Genomic DNA, 18,935 nt, shown 5'->3' on the forward strand with positions numbered 1-18,935 from the left:
AAGGAGACCCGGTGATTAAGTCGAAGACCCCACTCGCTATCAAAAAGAACACTTGAATAACATTTCTTAATGTTGCAGTGAAACAAACTGACTAATCTCTGATATTCCTTATTAAAATAAATATTGCATCCTCAAAACTCTGATCCTAAAAGTATACAAGAATAAAACGCTCCTTATTTATTTTTGCTCTCCATGAATAGATTAAGAGTTTGCCATACATTTTGTACTACAGAGCTACATGAATGAAAAATATAACGTCATAACAGAAAAGCATGACATCAATCTTTTTTTAAAAAGCTGAAAGACCAGCACACCATCTCAAATCCACAGGACGACTGGACTTTAGCTGCAAAGATGTTGGCAATGTAACTATGGCTAAGGCTATGAAGGTATTTGAAAGCAAAATGAGAAGAATCTTGAAATCCATTCAATAGCTTAGAGGAAAATAGATCTTAATATATGCACTCATTTTGTTTTTGGTAAGGATCCTTCCCAACATCAGTTTTCAGGACTAGAGTCTTTGTTACTTTGTGGATAAGAATGGCAGCTAAATGTCTAAAATATAACTACTTTTTCTTAAATCAAAATTTATGTACCATCTATAGGAATTTATCTTGCAGAGAGAAAATGACATGAAATATATAGATAAAATTAACTGAAAATATTTTACATAGTTTCAAAAAATTGTAAGTGTAAATGTTGTAAGTGTGTAGTGTTGATATATATCAAAAGCAAAGGCAGATTTTCTGGCAAACAAATGTGTCATACAACTCAACATGCAAACCAGCAGTGCCGTTACGTCCACTGTAATTACTGGGCCTTCAAGACGGTGAACGGTACAAGGAAGAAAATATAGCACAAGGGTGGGCAGTTGGATAAGATGTTCAAAGCACACGGCATTCTGGGGTTTCATCATGCTGACAGCTTAGAGCAAGGAGAAATAATTAAGGATCTGATCCACGGTGACCTGCATTCGATGGACCTCTTCAGACCATTTGGGGGCAGGGAGAGGGCACAATCCCACTAATACAGGTACGGAGGGTGGAGAAACGGGAAAAATGACAATTCAGAAAACTAGAAAAATAACAAAAACAAGCGCTATAACAAAATGTTAGACAAGAGATTCAAGGTAAGACAGAGGGATTTCAGAAGATGACAAGTGGTGCTAGGTTTAAGAGGTTTCAGTTAGATTTGTGAAATATTCATTTTCAAATCTTCACACAGGCACAATAGATGAAAAATACTTACATGCACACTGTGCTGCACGGAAAAAATCTTAACGCCTTTTATAATTTTTAAACTGTAACATTCTAAACCCACAATTAACACCATATATGTGTACTAGGTTGTCTGTTTGGTTTGGTCTACCTCAACAAGCACTATAGGTATACAACAGCTGGTCTATAAAATGTTGTTTCCAATTTGATATGTACAGCTTTGGTGCTGGAGTGAAATGTTATTGGGAAATTTGAGTAAAGCGAATGTAAGACGAACACCGGTGTGTTTCAAGTTCTTTTACACAACGTTGGCAGCAAAGATTAAAATTGTGGCAATTTTAGTTACTGGTACAATGAAGTTTGTTTTGTCAATTAAAAGAAAAGGTCATAACAATGTGCACAGATTTAGGCCGTAAAACCTTTATTATTCACCAGAAATAATGTTTAATATATAAAGATTTCCACAAAAAGAATTGCCATACCAAAAGCAATTTTTTTTTAACAAAAATGTTCCCCTGAATTAATTAATGTTTTCCTCCAATACAATACAAGCATACATTAACAAATTCATATATCAAAAACACAAAAAGTAAACATGGAAATACATCCACTGTCCCTCCCTCTCCCCGGCCCTGCAGAGCCCTACACTACAGACAGTAGCAAGTCTGCCTGCTTAAGTCGTGCCTGTATGAAGGGACTTAGAGGAGGGGCTTTATTGATCGTCTTCTATGAGTGTAGTCCAGGCATTAGTTCCAGCAGGGTGAGTAGACAGCTGTCCGTGAGCCACTCTACTGGGCCTACATAGCAGGGCTGAGTGGAGCTGGGATGTGCACTTTTGATTTTGATCTCTCCAACATCACTTCTATTGACCGACGCACTGTCCTGTGCTTTACTTGCTGAGAGAAGCACTCGCCGAGGCCTAGCTGGAAGCCCGGACACAAGCCACCATTGCATTATCCAGGTTGCTGTTGACAAGCTTGGGATGATGAATCTTCCATGGTCTGCTGAGGCCTAGCCTTAATCACTGCTGTCATCTACTGGCAACTGCCGTATCCACTGAACACGGCAATCACAAGTCGGGTTATCGTGGTACACAAGGCTGAGAATCCCAGTGTTTGTTATCTAGGTGTATATGGGTGGACTAGGCTCTCCAAAGTTAGACACAAAGGTCAATCTGTACTGAGAGCAGCCCGCTTTTCCATCTGTGCTCAATTCTCTCACACATTAAGATCAGAAACTTTTCTTGGTAGTGTTGTCCTTTAAATTAGTTTTTAGTTTAAGTGCCAGTTAGCAGTATCATTATTCTTCAAGTCCAGCATGTCAGTGAAAACCAAGCGACTGAGCATGATTTGTTGGGTATAATGGTGTGTTTGTATTTGAGAATTTCAAGAGCCATGTTGGAATCTGAATGTTCAGATATGCCTAACTGGGAGTTTGGCCTGATTCCATTTAGCCTATGTAGTCTCAACCTTGACCGTGACCATGCGAATCAACACTATATAGTTATTAGTAGCATTTTGTATCTCATCACATCATTAGTGGCAACCCAGTTGTCTTAACCTTATTTATTAAAGATATATAATGTTATGAGAAGCTTACCACTTGATCTTGTGGCACAGACTTGCTTGCTCCTGCTCTCACTGAGACTAAGAAGAAAATTCTTGATATATCCTGTTTCATCCTGGTGTCCTACAAAGTAGCACCTGTGCATGAATCCAAAGGGAAAGCACATTGACCCATTATTATTCATTTATCTTTCACAAACAATGGTAATGTTTCAGCAAAGGCCTGTTATGAATACAAACAACCAATGGTAAGTGCTTCCATCTAGTGGTTATTACATGGATTGCAACTACAAAAGGAGGCCTTAAAATCCTTCCAAATTTGCCTGAAACAATAACTTTCAATTGCCTTCCCTACTATTCCATTATTCAAAGTTAATATAATACACCCCAAAGAGTCAGTCTATACAGCCCAGTGAGTCTCTGTGCGCCCACCATTACTGGATGACAGCATTCTTCTAACTCTCAGCACCCTTCGGCCCTCCTCGTAGTCATCCTGGTCCACACTGATCAGCAGGCGGACGCCCTCCGTGCCTGCCGCCATCCTCAGGGAGTCAGTGATGAAAACTCCCTTCAGGGCCTCCAGCAGAGCTCCACTCAGGTAGTCACCCCAGAAGGCCTCCAGGTTGTCCAGCTCTGTGAACTTGATGTCACAGACAATGGAACCCAGGTCTCTGGCACGAAGAAGAGAGTTGGCTTGGCTGAACAACTCAAACTGCCGCTCCAGGGGCTGCTGTTTGTCCGAGGATACACCGTCACGGAGTGCCGATTCATGCTCCAGGTATTCGGCCCGGACGCGCAGGCGGATATCTGATAATGGAAGAGGGAGGAGGAAGCAGTGGTGGAAAATAGGGGTGAAGGTAAGGGAAGAGTTGAAGGGTGAATTAATGTTAGGGAGAGTAGAGGGAAGAAAGTGAATAATGAGGGTAAGGCAAAGACACAGTGAGGAAAGGATGGAGGAAAGAGAGAAAAAGACAGTAGTGAAGGGTGAGGAAAGGTTACGGAAAAAGTTAAAAGAAGTGAACAGTCAAATTGGAGAGGCCCACATAGCAGACAGAAAGGGAGGGGTCATGAAGTCAAAACAAAGGGAGGAGAAACAGGGACAAGACAAAATCATTAAAAGCTCATTTAGCTTATCTACGTTAGTGCATTACATTAAGTAGGGATTTAAAAAAGGGGTGCAAGAGCACCGAGTTCCCAAAAGGAGATTGTGACCCACTAGGCTGACTACTAACTGGACTGTAAAGTGTCCGCTGAAATATTTCAGGATATTTCTCTTGATAAAAGCCTGACAAAAGAACAAATATAATGTGGCAGCAAGGCAGAGCAAACTAATTATGTGGGGCACTGGAGTTAGACCAACCCAACTGTGTGCATTTTTTGTGCTAAATACTGCTTCAACCCCTTCAGTTGGTTTTGGTGACAATTAATTTGACATTTTAGAGTATTGAGAGAAATACTCTGCAACTGAACCAGTAGCACAATTCCATAATTATAAGTATAAATCTCTGTTGTTAACTTGACTAGTGCAATGCCCGTTCAAAAGGTGCCTGTTTGGAACAGGCCGATTGCTTGGCCTCCAGTCTTACTGCTTGCATTTTTCTCGAGAACCACTCATCCAAACAACTTCACACTCGACACTGTGCTTCCTTGGGTCCTGAGCAATACACCTGCCATGCCATAGTTGTGTCCCCTAGCAAGGCTGGAGTATACGCATCATTTGAGTGCAAAAGTTCACACAAACATCTCTTTCTTCTTAAATGTACAGCGAGCGACGGAGAGTGAGCTGCACCCAGCATGGTGTTCAGAGGTGTAACAGTTAATAGGAGTCCCCTCTCAATACACTACAGTGTGTACTTCTGACGGTAGTAACGTACTACCAATAAATATGCCCCGTAGATATCAATTGCTACCACTTCCTTGGGTCCTCAGCAATGCACCTGCCAAGTGTGAGGTCGATCAGATGAACGGTTGTTGAGAAAATAAGGACATACAAACAGAGACGCCTTCCATTTTAGTTAGATGCCAGTAATCAGAGGGAACTGATGCATTTTCAGTATGACAACCTGTGTGGTCTACATAAATCATGGCTATAGAGTTCATGGAATGAATATATTCAAATTAACATGACACCCTGAGCAAATATCGTGGTGGAAGTAATGAAAGCAACTTAGCAGTGTCAAGCCCTAGAGTGGCATTTCGTTCCGGCCCAGTGTTCAAAATGACTGATTCATTCTGATCAACATGTTTAATGGTGAGGATAGCTGATGGAGTTCCGCAGTATCAGGATTGGTGGTCATGCAACTGCACAGCAAGAAAGATCAGAGGATACATACTGTACTGAACAAGAGCACCGCTGAGATCGTCCCCCATGTCATTATTCCAGAGCTTCAAGTGGAAACCAGCTGCTGACGACTTTTGCTGCAACAAAAATCCATCCCTCCCACTCAAACCCCTGAACAGTATTTACTACCAATGACATCCATTTCACTAGAAACACTGTCATCAATGTCTCATTGCTAAGGTGCGTAGAAAACTTCTTTCCAGGAAGACAATGACCAGAGTCTGAAGTAAGGTACAGAATCATTACAAAAGAGTACCAAGGACTCGACTTGAACACTTATCAAGATGGTGAACTATACAGTAGCTTTGATTCCACTGATGATTGTTTCAACTAAAGAGTCACGTTTACCCTCTCTCCATTCACATTTTGTTTGGGGATATGGGGAATGGCGCAAGACTCAAGAGGGATAAAGTTTGGAAAATGCCAACATTAGAAATGCAAATGTTGAATTAAGGCATTGATTTTCTGTCTTAACATTTGTAGGAGAGCACTAAGCAAACACTGGCTTTTGCATTCATGTTTCATAAGGCTGAAATTAAAGTACTATAAAAACAGAGGACTGGATCAAAGGTGACGCATAATCAATAAGGTTTAAGAAATTTCTAAAATATGCAGGGTTGGAAATAAGATCCACTTGAAATTAGCTCACACAAGAGAATGAAGGCAAAACGTTTTTCTTCATGATGGCGTTATGGTACAAAAATATGAAACACTGACAATTTACAGGGATAAGACATTTGTTTGTGATTTGACAAATTTTTAAACCGTCTCTATTACAGTGTCTTAAATAACTAACGATACTAGTCTAATAACCGTTCTTCAGGTCAATCCATTGACAATACATACAGATAAAAGTTTTGATACATTATGGTTGTAAAACCTTTTGTCACACCACAGATCATGACTGTCCTCAGAGACCTTCTTTTTTTTATTAACAGTGGGCTGCTAGCAGCCGGTAAGTCTATTTCATTGCAAAAACTGCTTCATGAAGACAAACATTCATTCAAGACAACAAATTTGCAACTGTTACTGATTGGTCACTCATAAGTATTGGTCCGGGGAAGGGTACAAAAATGTTCAAAAGCAACAATTGCCTTCAGTACAGTACAATCAATCATGAAAAAATTATGCTAATCTGCATAGAGCATGGCACACACAACTCATGAAGAAGGCCAACAAGAGGCCTATAGAAACTCTGAAAGAGCTGAGATGGGAGACACTGTGCAGACAACTGTTAGGCAGGTGCAGAAAAAAAGTATTGAACAACAATTACAAGACATCTTTGAATCAAAAGTCGAAGGTGTTTTATGTTCTGACAAAGCCAAAATTGTTTTTTTCAACTATGTTTGGCATAAGCCAATCACCGCTCACCAACAGAACTACACTATCCCCACTATGAAGTGTGGTGGTAGCAGCATCATGCTGTGGGGATGCTTCACTGCAGCAGGCCATGCTTGAGAAGGTTGAGGGTAAATTGAATGCAGAAAAATACAGAGAAATCCAGGAGGAAAAACCTGCTACAGTCTGCACGAGAACTGTGACACAGATGTGTTTTTCAGCACAATAACCTATGAATTTGTGCAGATTTGTTTTCACTTTGACAAAGTCTATATCTGCTAATCAGTGTCAAAAACACATCCACTGTGATTCAATGTTGCAAAACATTAAAACATAAAAATGGGGGGATGAAAACATTCCGTTGTATAAAATCCTTGCAAGCATATTAAGCAGTGACGGGATGTGTTTAAGCATTTCAGTATTCTGATTTATCACACAATGTCAAATGTGGCATCTACAGTATATTAAAAGGGGGGCAAAATACTTCATATCACCTAACATTTTGCACTCTTATACAATATTCAGTATGGGCTCAGTGAAAAATTAAGTTAAAGCACAGTTCGACCTTTTGGATCATTACACTGTGTGAGGGCTGTGGCTATGATAAACACCTGCCCTTCATGCAATTACTGTATTTATGGATGGCCTCGATTTCTGCCTTCCCATTTCATACTGAGCAGGATGGAGGTAGAGATAGTGGCACTGAGGAGAAGGCCATTTAAAACCACAGGAACACAATGATAGTCATTTTGTTAGGGTTACAGAGCACTTCACGCTTCATCAGACACAGAGACATCCACTTAGACAGGACATTAGGAAGCACAGCTTTCATTTTCTCACTTTAAACACCAAGCCTGTTTGGCTTCCTCCATCTCACCTCACCAAAAAAAAAAAAAAAAAAAGTTTAAGTACCCATTTACGAGGAGTCACTTGGCACGGAGAGCTTCAACTCTTTATCGATCCATTTTTCTGCCGAATGACTGACCAAGAGAGTGGAGAGTTAGGGGAGTATTGAGAGACGGGCAGACAGAACTCTCTCTTTTCCCCATAGACAAAAATCACTCTCTGTACAATTTTGCGTAGTTTGAGCATTTAGTGTTCGTTCTCTCCCTCTCATTGTGTGTAAGGATACTGTTTTCCTGACACACAGGTTGGTCTGTTTAGAACTGCGAACACAGAGAAAGGAGAGAAAGAGAGAAAGAGACAAGCACAAGTGGGTTGGATATCTGTCGACTGGGTTGTTTTTTTCAACATCAAGCAGGCATGGCAGAGCACTCACTTCTCTTAGTTGTAATGAGGTTTCAGTCAGGGCAATAGTTTGTATTGACAAGTTCATCAGCTCAGAAATGCCTTTACTGTAGCTCTACAATATTACATGGTAGTGTCTAAGTGGGATGCTTGGGACTACTCTTACCTTGACCAATTCCCTTACCCTCACCTTCACCAACCCATTATTTAAGCTCCTACCGTAACATTAATCAGATATGTCCATTAAACCACGTAAGGGCCTTCACAAGCACCCCATTTAGATAACACAAAACCACTACTGAGCTGAAGGTACAAACACCTTATGGGTATTTGTAACAACAGTTGTCATTGTCAGAATGTAATTGAGACACTTCACTGAGAATGATCTGAGAGATGAATCATGACAAGAAAGAGTATTTGAGGTCTGTTGAAATGCTAGGGGCCAGCATTGGACTGAACCGCCCTATCTATCTCTGCTCCCTCTTGACAAACGCACACCCAGGGCTCACACGGGCACAGAGATAAGATACAGCAGGAGCTTCCTTCAGCAGAGCACTGTTGGGTTATTTTCCTCAGAACTGCTTGAGTAAAGGTTACAGGGGCATTCTTTAAACAGCTGTCTGTTGGCAGCCATTTTAGATTCTCTGAAATGGAATACGGGGCCGGTCCTTATGAAAGGACGAGTATCTGTGCCAAATAAACATTTTTTATAACTTGAGGCTCCAGAGCTGGCTTGCGTGAAGTTCTAATTAGCCAGTATGATTTGAGTGGATTGAATCTTAAGGCAGATGTTTACAACCATTTGTAATGAGGATGGCGTGAGAGGAAAGCATGGCCCCAAAAGGTTTCCCACGTGGCGATAACTGGCACTTTCACAAACATGTCCAACATTTTTTAGTTTTGTCTTTGCAGGTTATAAACTGGCTTTATTGTGCCGAGTAAAGCTCTACAGTGTATTAATTCAGTGTGCTTCACTAAGACCCAAACCCTAACCACGAAGCTAATTCTCTCCATTTTCACCACCGTGATTGTATATTGTGTCATCTTCTCCTTTGTGGCAACACGATTTGCAAACTCCACCCTGTAACGTGGGCAGACCTCAGGGCACAGCGAGTAAACTGCCATTTGCATTTAAATGCATTTGAGAACATGCAAGATTCAAACAGAAAAATAGTACACTGAGCTTAGCTGCTCAGTTTAGCCTTAACCTAGCTGGGTAGGTTGTTATCATTATCAGCAATGTTAAGCAGACAATTTGCTGTAACATCAGACACATTTAATATAAATTATTTTCCCTTCCAATATAGTATACAAAACAATAAAACTGAATTATAATCATTTCTTTTTGCGTTACTATTGTCATATGACTGCACAACTATAAATGGGTTTTGATCTAGGGTCTCAAATACTAACTGGATAACAAAATGCTGACAATTATTGCTGGGCTTTTTGTGTCGATGTCAACACCTGTACTGTGTCATACTTTTATAGCGAAGACACTGACAGCCCTGCTAAGACAGACATAGAAGCAGTTGGCCATGTTTGTGAAAATGAGTCAAGTTTACCAGGGTTATTATCTGCAGAGAATATCAAGGAATTCAAAATAGACTTTCTCTACATACAACCCAATTATTATGGTTTTAGTGAGATCAGATAAACTTTGAGTTGTCCAGATACTTTGGCATGTTTTCCTTAAACATCAGCTGCAAACTTTTTGGAAATATTTGAAGCTTATTGCTGAGGACTCGGTCAGTTCTGTGAAACACTGACACCAACAACCCTTGTCAGAAATAGATAAATAAGGAAACTCAAACAGCATACTTTCTCATCCACAGTGCACAATACTTAAGAACATTACAGGATGATGTTTTGAGAGCAAATTAGGTTTCCTGAGGGGGATAGGGTAGGGGGCAGCTACATTATGATACATAAGCATCGAATACAGAGCAAAGTGGCAGCACCAACCCCTGTTGTAACAGGGGGGGAGCCTCTTTTACCTTAGGCATCGGCTCAGACTTGTGAGAGAGCGCATGACTGAGTTGATCACGCACACTGCAGTATGTACGGACTGAGTGGAGTGACAGACTTTTTTGTTTTGTTCCTCAGTCTCCCCCTCTGTCTCCATGATCCATTGTGTCTTAGGTTACTCGATCTGAGTCACAATCCTGAGTCAACCTGGTGGAATCAAATGTGGAGTCAAGACAGCAACAGGTTTATAGTCACAGGCACATCACTCATCCTGAACAGCTAAGAAGGGCTGTCTCCCTTGTAAGATGATTTTTTTTTATTGAGTCAGAATCATCAGTCCTTTGTTGTAATAAGTATTTCTGACCAACAGGCAATGATGGACGTTAGAAAGAAATGTTTGAGAAGGTCTGCATGAATGACTAAACAAACTTCACACAAAGGGCAATTACTGTTAGTGTTATCTCAATCCTATTGTACTGAGAGAAACTAGCATTGATTGCAGGCAATAGTTGAAACGTGGAACAGGACATTGATAATGGATTACATAGTGCAGCTTTCCAGAGGAGTTAGATTGTTTCAAACAACTGCTCGAATTATATTTCAGGAAGATATGTGAAGTTTGACAGTTGGCTTGTGACAACTTTGTATCAAGCTTGACAATAAAGCAGAACAAGTGCTGCATCTAGTGGTGACTGAACAACTTCCTTCAAATAGAGTAGACAAAAGGACAGGAGAAAACCTACCAGTCTGCACTCTTATAAATAAAGGCAGAAGAACATAGTCCAGTGGGTTAGAGAAAAGATGAAATGACGGGAAAAGAATGTAAAGAAGGGCCAGATGGAGAAATGGATAGGGAAACAAAATCTCCCTGATGTTGCATGTTTAATTAAGACAGTTAAGGAGATCCTGTAAGTCTAAACATAGTCAGTGGGACATGAAAATACCATGTGTAACAGTAATAAAGGAGATGTCAGAAAGGGAAGTGCAAGCTAATTTTTCTGTGTCCAACAGTTGAATCAATTGTTGTGAACCATGTTTTGCTGAAGTTGTAAATCAGACAGAGCCCTTGAATTTTCGATGTGTCTGAGAAGTAAAGTCAGCATCTGCTGCACAGACAGTGAATAAGGTATTGACTTTGTGGTGCCATCAGACACTAAATTGAGTTACTCAATTCTCATACTGTATTCAACAATTAAGTACCACAGTCGTGGCTTATGTAGCAGAGACAGATTGTATACCCAGGTGATACCACCAAATTAATTAAATTCACCAGGATTTAGTGTTTCAGTGAATGTGACACTGGGATTAAAAACGTTTTTTTCCTCTAACACTGGCACACCTGGCAAAGGTGTCCTTCACTTTGATTCTGTGCAGTTCAGGCCTTTTAACAGTCAAAGTATGCTGACATTTTGCAGGCAAACTCCCTTCATTGTTATGCTTGTGTTATTGTGGCTGTGGTGTCAGCTGGATTAAAGTAGTTGCTCGGGTTCTTCTGAAGTGTGTGAGTAAAGATTTCTCCCTGCTCTTCACATTAAATAAACACAGTTTACACAATCATAGCTTTGTAACACAAATTTTCACGAGGAGTTAAAAAGCATAGGACACGCAAGGTTTCAAAAATTCAGAGAGTTGGTATGCAAACTCCTTAACTTAAGCTAAAGTTCAGCATAGACAAACAACATCAGAATTAAGGAGACAAAACAGAAAATGTGGTGATGCAGGAAAAGATATTAATAGATTGAAAATGAAATTGGAGTTTATAACGTTATGAAAAGACGGGGAAATTATCTGTAAGAGAAAATGGCGGGATGAAGATAGGAAGGCAAGAGATAAAAAAGAAACAGGTTAAGAATGCAGGAGGTGCACTTACTGCAGGACACTTTATGTGGTGGGGGTGGTGGTGGAGGCATTGGCTGGTCCTGTCTGCTTGTTTTCTTGGGCCTGCGGCTCCAGCCATTTCCCCTCTTCTTCCTCCTCCTTCTAGCGGTTGGCCCAGGCATAGGAGGGTAATTACCTGACAGAACATGCATGGAATTAGGACGATAGGATAAAAGGCATGGATAGGGTTTCTTTGTGAGGGATTGCTGTTGTCCTGTTTCTGCTGATATCTGGTCAAAACATAATTTTCTTCCCCCATGGAAGGTTCACATAAAGTGTATGGTATGTCACCAGGCACCAAAATGACATTTAATTCTATAACTGAGTGTACTGTAATTCTGACCTTGAGAAATACCTCTTCAACTTAAAAGATGTACATGTACACAACACAAGGATGGAACAAACAAAATTTCCACGTCAGAAAGGATGCCGGTGCCTCTTCCCAAAAAATAAGTACTTGCATTAAGTGTAGAGTAAATATGTTACATGCTGTAAGTAATGATAAACACTGGAGTTGGACAGTCCACCTCTTTGACTGACAAAAAGGTTTGTGGAAACACTGTAGCCTATACTTCCAATGAGTTAAATACTATACTACAGTGCACTTACCAGTTCTCAACTGCTGTGTGAAAGATGGAAGAGATATTTCTGTCTGTCTGCAGCTGTGTGGCATTCCAGAGGCGCACACCAAATCTCTGCTCTCTATTCCATAACTCTGGTCAATTCGCTCTGGAGATACTGAAAAGCATAAAAACATAGATTAGCAATCATTAGTCATCATGGCTATGAGGACAGGAATGGAGTTAAGGCTGATATCTTCTAGCAGGCCATCGTATCAAGAGGCAACAGTCAAAGCACTCAACATAATCTCACAATCTGATCATCAGCATCCCTGTGATTCATCCTCACCTGTCCTCCTTTTCTTGTGGGACACTAAAGGCAGCAGGTCATGACGAGTGAGGACTCTCAGTAGTTGCAGTAGTGGTTCCAGGTTGCCATCACTGAGGTATCCTCGTCTCTCCAGCTCTAACAACAGCTCAAGGCCACTTGTGGGTTTATATGAGACCACTAAGTGACACTGGGAGCTCTGAGGCTTTAACCGCCTCCAAGCTTTTAACAGCTCTGGACTCTGGGACACACCCGAGTCATCTGGATCACCCACACAGGGCTCAACTGTCCAGCCTGCTGGATCTAGAGGATGTGGTGCAGGACAGGTTTCATTCAGAAGAAATGATAACACCTCAATGTCAGTCTCTGACAGCTGAGAACCAATTATGTCAAAGACCTCATGGAGAGACAACATCCCATAGTAGTTTAAGCACTCTGTTTCATCCCAGTAAAGTGAGTCCCTGAGTGGGTACCCTGGGTGATGCACTGCAGCCATGGGTCAGCCTATAGCCCCTCTCCACCTTCCCACCTGTGTCAAGACAGTTCAGGATTAAAAGAAAAACACATACAAATATTACATTTGACAGACAGGTAAAGCTCTAATTCTCCAACTGTGAAGTTAAGAAATAACAGCATACGGTTCTAGTGTCCAGTCACTTAGCATTATGAGGCATCAAATCACCAATATAAATAACATTATGCTGTATTTTCTGCACAGTAAGTAAATTAAATTGTACTTGCTCTTTGCTGTAGAGAATAATTCCTTATTTAACATAGGTTTTTACCTCCATTTCCTATTTCATGTACTCCTAAATTCAATTCCGTATATTTAGTTGCTTAAAAGATTAAAATAGTAGCTACGTCTCGACAAATGACAGGCAAAACAAGTTTGCTACATTCCTCGTAAACTAGCAGTTAGCAAAAACCAACAGCAAGCGCTCTGTGCACAGCTAACCTAGCTAGCTAATGTCAATGTTATCGTAACATTTCAGCGTCACTCACGTTCTCTAGTCTACAATGTTCCTGTCAATGTTACAGCGCTACAGTCCTACCTATTTTCGGTGTCAGCTCGACGCTTTCTTGAAACATGCAGTGCAAAGTGTCAGCTGTGAATGTGCTATGTTGTTGTCGTTTCAAACAATATCTACAAAGCAGCTTGAAGCCAAAGGGACCAGCGTTCTTCAGACGCCCAGCAGCAACTGGTTGGGTAAATTACTCCCTTGTCACGTTACGCAATCACGTTTCTCTGAGGAAAAAAAAAAAACAACAAGCATTAAAAAAATTCGTACTTCGAACAGCTGTTTGGCAAAATAACCAAACAAATTAACAAGTTAGATTAAAAACTAGTGGCAAACCTGGTGTAATATGACATATATAACATATATTCCGTTCATTATGGACAGAAACTAACAATAACGGATATGAACGGAAATTACTTGCTAGCAAGGACGTTGTTAGCTGATGTTAGCTATACAAGGGCCCCGGATGATATCAATGATAACGTAAAATCAAACGGATGCAAAGGTGTGCAATGCATTTTGACAGCGATATTTAAACATTTCATGTACCTTCATGTACAACTCAGGTTCCTTGGTATTGGCGTTGGACGATCTGACGAGTCCTTCAGCACCATGCAGTACTGACAGCAACACAATAACACAGAGAAACTGACCAATCACAGCCCTCCGCCTGCTCGATGACGTTTGGTCACGTTACTGATCTGCAGTCAGATTCTCATTACTAGCTTCTAATGAAGTCGGAACAACTGAAAGAAGACAGCCGATCCCAAGTCGGTTGTTTTAATTCTATTGTGTCAGCTGTGTCTTAAAAAAAATAAAATGTCCTCCCAGTTTTCTTCGCTTTCTACTCTATTATTCACTATCATTAGGAACTGTGAATAACGCAAATATACATCTTTTCAAAAACAGAGAACATCAAAGAATCAAGACACACACAGTTTAGGAGTACCTTTAGGAGCAAACACATAACATTAAACACCCCAACAGAGGATGGGCAGTCCTCGGTGCGGTCAGTAGGTGGTGGTGTTTTGCGCCTAAACAACAGGAAGTTAAATAACATCCACATCATATCCGTGAACCAGATCAGAGCAACAAAAGATCTCAGGCAGTCCCATCGAAGTTCAGCTGTAAGTATATTTGGTTAAACGATTACAGATTTGACAGTTCAAACAGCTCTGGTGTTCTCTCTATTCGTTTGAAACATCCACCCAGTTTTGCGTTGTAAAAATTATCGATCTGCCTGGAGCTGTAGTGGACGTGAACGTTAGCAGAGAAGCTAGCTGGCACAATCTTTTGAACAACCAGCAAAGTTGTCTTTGCTGTAACGTTACATTATTTTTTTATTTGCACATGTACAGAATTTAGTAACGTTATCTAAGTTACTTCATAAATTAATGCTTGATGGATGTATGCTGGCAGCAATTTCTTGAACATCCTGTGTGTTAAGCGATGTGGCAGCGACCAAGCCCTTTGTTTACTAAGTTTTTCCACGACACAAATACTGCGCTGTAGCTAAGCTATGTCTCTTTAGTATACTCTGCCTGCATGACCGAGAAGTGTAGGCATCTAACTGTTGTTATGAACAAAATAGTTACATGTTCTTATTGATGTAGCTTACAATTGATACTTCTTTTTGTGAAATGTGAAACTGTCTTTGATGACACTTACAATGACAAATCCCCCTAATAATCATAATCGATTACTCTATCAATGACAGATTTCAACTAATTGAGGAATAAATTAGTCTATTATTAAAAACATGAAATAATAACAGTCATCACAAGTTACAGGATTCCAAGTGTTGTCTTCATATTGCTACATGCCTACCTAACCCTGTAGACAAAAAAGGTTTCAGCAATGAAAATGATATTCAAATGGTATTAATTCTTGTGTTTGTGCTATTACTATTGCCTTGCAGCAAACAGTCTGTAGATGCCGTCTGGAGCTCCAAAGGGGGAGAACTGTCTTGTAGACATGGATAACAAGGCTGGAGATCTGTTCAGTGCTGAGGATGCTCATCCAACTGGCACAGGTGGAGCTGGAATCTTGGCAAAGTAAGGGCACATATATTTTTGTTTTTAGTGTGATGTGCACCGAATTTAGCCTGGCATTGCCAATGCATCTGCCAGAGAAAATAAAACATGAGTTTGCAGATTTGTCAGGTTCCCAGGCTACACCAAATTCTTCACACAATAGTAATGGTAATGCTATTATATGAAGGGCTTGTGATTCTATGTTACCCTGTGGAAATATACTGAAGCATCAGCTACTATTGTTTATTAGTCTACAATGCAGGCAAATGATATCTAAACTGATATGTAAGGGCCTTTAAAGGGTACTTACATTCTACAGCTAACATATAAACAGAGCAACTAGTCTCTGTAGGCTTGTTCGCAATGTTAAGTTATGAATTCCTTAATACTTCTCTATGTGTTCAGTCTTAATGGATTTGTCTTATTTCATAGGCTCTGGCTCCCAAAAGGCTTCTCAGCCAGCATGGCTAAAGAGTGGATCGACAGGCGTCGAGTGTCCATTCGACCTTGGGCCAGCTTCGTGGACCAACGCAAGTTTTCAAAACCTCGCAACTTTGGAGAGATGTGTCAGAGGGTGGTGAAAAACGTGGAAATTTACAACAGCAACTATACTTTCATCTTCCTGGGTCTCATCCTCTACTGCATGTAAGGCCAACAAAGAGGAATTAGTTTGTGTTGTTTTGTCAGTGGGAATGTTTACTCTTCCCACTGCTCAGCAACACAGGAATTGTTTTGGCCTATGGGTATATTAAAAAACAGAAACAGAACAATCTGTGAGAGATTTGATTGAAAAGTAAAATGTACAATAATTTAAGTTTAGCTTAGATAAACCAAGACTAAACTAAATCCAAAAATGCTGCTTAACCCAAATTGATTGGACTGTTGTTGTTTCTTCTCCTCAGTATCAGCTCTCCCATGCTCCTGATTGCCTTGGCTGTGTTCGCTGGTGCCTTCTACATAATTCACCTCAAGTCCCTGGAGTCCAAACTGGTTGTCCTCGGTGAGTGAAGCTGTCCGGTCTGCTTGCAATCCATTAATTGTATACCTGCTAAATATAAGGAATTCTTAAAATCTCTTGGAACACCAGAACCATATTCTATGTAATATGAACCTTTGTGTTTGTGTGAAAAAACACAAAAATATTTCTAATCAGTGCAATTTTTTTTTTGTGTCGTCAACCAGGCAGGGAGCTGACTGTCCCTCACCAGATGAGTCTGGCTGGGGCTGTTTCTCTACCTGTGTTCTGGTTGGCCGGAGCTGGAGCTGCAGTCTTTTGGGTTCTGGGTAAGCCAAACCACATTAGTTGCTCTTGCCATCCATTATTATTCTGGGCATGCAGGGATATTTGTTGCAATGCTCGTCAGGGTACTTTAATTCTTGTATTATTATGTATTAAAGCATATTCTACTGTCATATTTGTGTCTGCTAGATTACTTTAATGTAATTGTAAATGCATACGGACACTCTCTGTCTAAGAAAAAACGTTCTTCCTCATTGTTTTTCCCTTCACATTCCCCTTTTCCATTTGTCATGTCTCCTCTCAGGAGCGACGCTGTTTGTGATTGGCTCTCACGCTGCGTTCCGTGAGCTGGAGGGATCCGACATGGAAGAGCTCCTCATGGAGCCTGTTTGAAGAGCAGGCTGAACTCTCAGCAGGTGCTGGTTGACGGATCAGTCATCATTTTGACCCTCTAATCACGTTATCCCAGAAGGGTTGAGGAAAAACTGCTTCTAGATTGGTTCCTTAGATATGTGTACATCCTCTATTCCCTGTATCTTACATATGCCAGTGTACCAAGAAAGCACCTTGTCTTGCCTCTGCAGTAGTTGTTGTTACATACCGACTGTATTGCCTTTTTGGAACTCATTCATACACATGACTTGCCATATGCACAAATAATTAATTTGTTAATGAGTATTTAAGCACATTATCATACAGATTCTATGCCTTGCTCTACATATGTTATGCCTTGGATGCCTCTGGTTTGTGTCAAATAGTCTCTCCCTCCCTTATACAGCGACATATCTTTCAATTTATTAATCTCTTATCTGTGCTATACCCTCTGCTGTAGATATCTTCAGAAATAGCTTCTGTGTCTAAACCATCTGACGAGATCGATGATTTCTTATGTACAGATAATGTATACAGTAAATTTTATTTTCCAAAGGAAAAGTGCAATTTTAAGCTTCAAAAATGTATCCATTATAATGACAATGCACAAATAAAACAAATACTTATTCAGGAGAATACCAAAAAAAAGTATTTCAGACAGGGTACTTAACATAGGTAAGTTGATGAGAGGGCATCTTAAAAGGTCAGTACATATTGTAGTGTTAATGGTGTTTTGTATTGGGGGTAGTATGGTACTTTGCTGACTATATGTATGCATATTTATCAGCTCTACTTACAACATTCAGATGTGAAGGTCATTCTTTAAACCTGAAATATTTCTTTTTTGGAATTCATTATTCTTTTGTTTACATTTAAAAGTAAGTTGGGTGTTTTTGTATTTAAATTACATTTTGGAAGTTCAATAAACCCCTGATGTAAAGATAGCTTGTCATTTGTTTTTTAAGGCTAAGTTAAGTTTGTTCTATTCACTTACAGTTGGCTCCTGTTTGTGCATCCACGGCAGGAGTTGTAGTGAACTCAGTGGCCCTTAGCACGTAGTTAGTACATTTTCTTATTATTCTGGTCCGGTCTGAATACACAGCGGGATAGGACAGTTGCAATTCTCGTGGCTCCTCTTCTCTATCTCTAGCACGCCAAACACTGCAGCACTGGCCAACCCCCTCTTGTCCCCCTCTTGTCCCCCTTTTCATGTGACCCCTGTGACCTGTGCTCTGTGACAGCGCAGCAAGAGGACCCCATGCTCAGGTTGCCATGGCAATGACCTTGGAGGGCCCCAGTCAGACACACACACTCGTCCACAGACACACTTGCTTACACACTGCGGCAAAGGCGAGCGATCGATATTCTATTATACGGAGGGTGGCGAGGGGGAGAGAGGAGAGTCGCACTGCAGTGAGCTCACTGCAGAGACACAGGGGAAATCAGAGAGAGGGGGAGAGTGTGAGTGTGTTTGTCACTGAGAGTGACAGAAAGCGGGTGTGCATGTGTGTGTATGTATGAGCGGGAGACACTGCATTTGTCATTGGACAGTGGTCGAGTGGTGCCAGAAAGTTTTTGTGTCTCTCACTCAAAGGGACATGTCCTAAATGTTCACAGGATGTGGCAAAGTGACCTCTCAGATCACCCAGTCCTTATCTTTCACATGATAGAGCTGTATACTGTGTATAATGTATTTGATTTGTGTACTAGGTGAGCAATAAGAGGTTCATTTAAAATAGATGACCCTTGTGGCAGAGAGAGGTAGCCCAATTACGGTCTGTTCCCTTAAGATTAAAAAGATATACTGCCTTGCTTTATTTGCAGGAAT

General features: G+C 40.6%; 2 protein-coding genes across 3 annotated transcripts; one reads left to right on the forward strand and one right to left on the reverse strand.

The window, feature by feature from the left end:
• Nucleotides 1-1,655: 1,655 nt before the first annotated feature.
• dedd1 (death effector domain-containing 1) lies at nucleotides 1,656-14,075 on the reverse strand. 2 transcript variants are annotated; one of them, XM_070911652.1, is made up of 7 exons: nucleotides 14,012-14,075; nucleotides 13,496-13,689; nucleotides 12,465-12,972; nucleotides 12,165-12,293; nucleotides 11,548-11,691; nucleotides 3,215-3,589; nucleotides 1,656-2,920 (listed from the first exon to the last, which is right to left on the reverse strand). In XM_070911652.1, exons 3-7 carry the CDS (start codon nucleotides 12,937-12,939, stop codon nucleotides 2,907-2,909), a joined length of 1,137 nt encoding a protein of 378 aa, XP_070767753.1. In that variant the 5' UTR covers nucleotides 12,940-12,972; nucleotides 13,496-13,689; nucleotides 14,012-14,075; the 3' UTR covers nucleotides 1,656-2,906. The 2 variants fall into 2 exon arrangements, with proteins under 2 accessions (XP_070767753.1, XP_070767752.1); XM_070911651.1 differs by having other exon boundaries at nucleotides 1,656-3,589.
• Nucleotides 14,076-14,519: 444 nt separating this feature from the next.
• rabac1 (Rab acceptor 1 (prenylated)) lies at nucleotides 14,520-18,016 on the forward strand. Its single transcript, XM_070912170.1, has 6 exons — nucleotides 14,520-14,589; nucleotides 15,381-15,516; nucleotides 15,928-16,140; nucleotides 16,398-16,495; nucleotides 16,678-16,779; nucleotides 17,040-18,016. Exons 2-6 carry the CDS (start codon nucleotides 15,395-15,397, stop codon nucleotides 17,126-17,128), a joined length of 624 nt encoding a protein of 207 aa, XP_070768271.1. The 5' UTR covers nucleotides 14,520-14,589; nucleotides 15,381-15,394; the 3' UTR covers nucleotides 17,129-18,016.
• Nucleotides 18,017-18,935: the final 919 nt, after the last annotated feature.

Source organism: Enoplosus armatus, chromosome 9, assembly GCF_043641665.1.
Source record: "Enoplosus armatus isolate fEnoArm2 chromosome 9, fEnoArm2.hap1, whole genome shotgun sequence".
Classification (NCBI taxonomy): Eukaryota; Metazoa; Chordata; class Actinopteri; order Centrarchiformes; family Enoplosidae; genus Enoplosus; species Enoplosus armatus.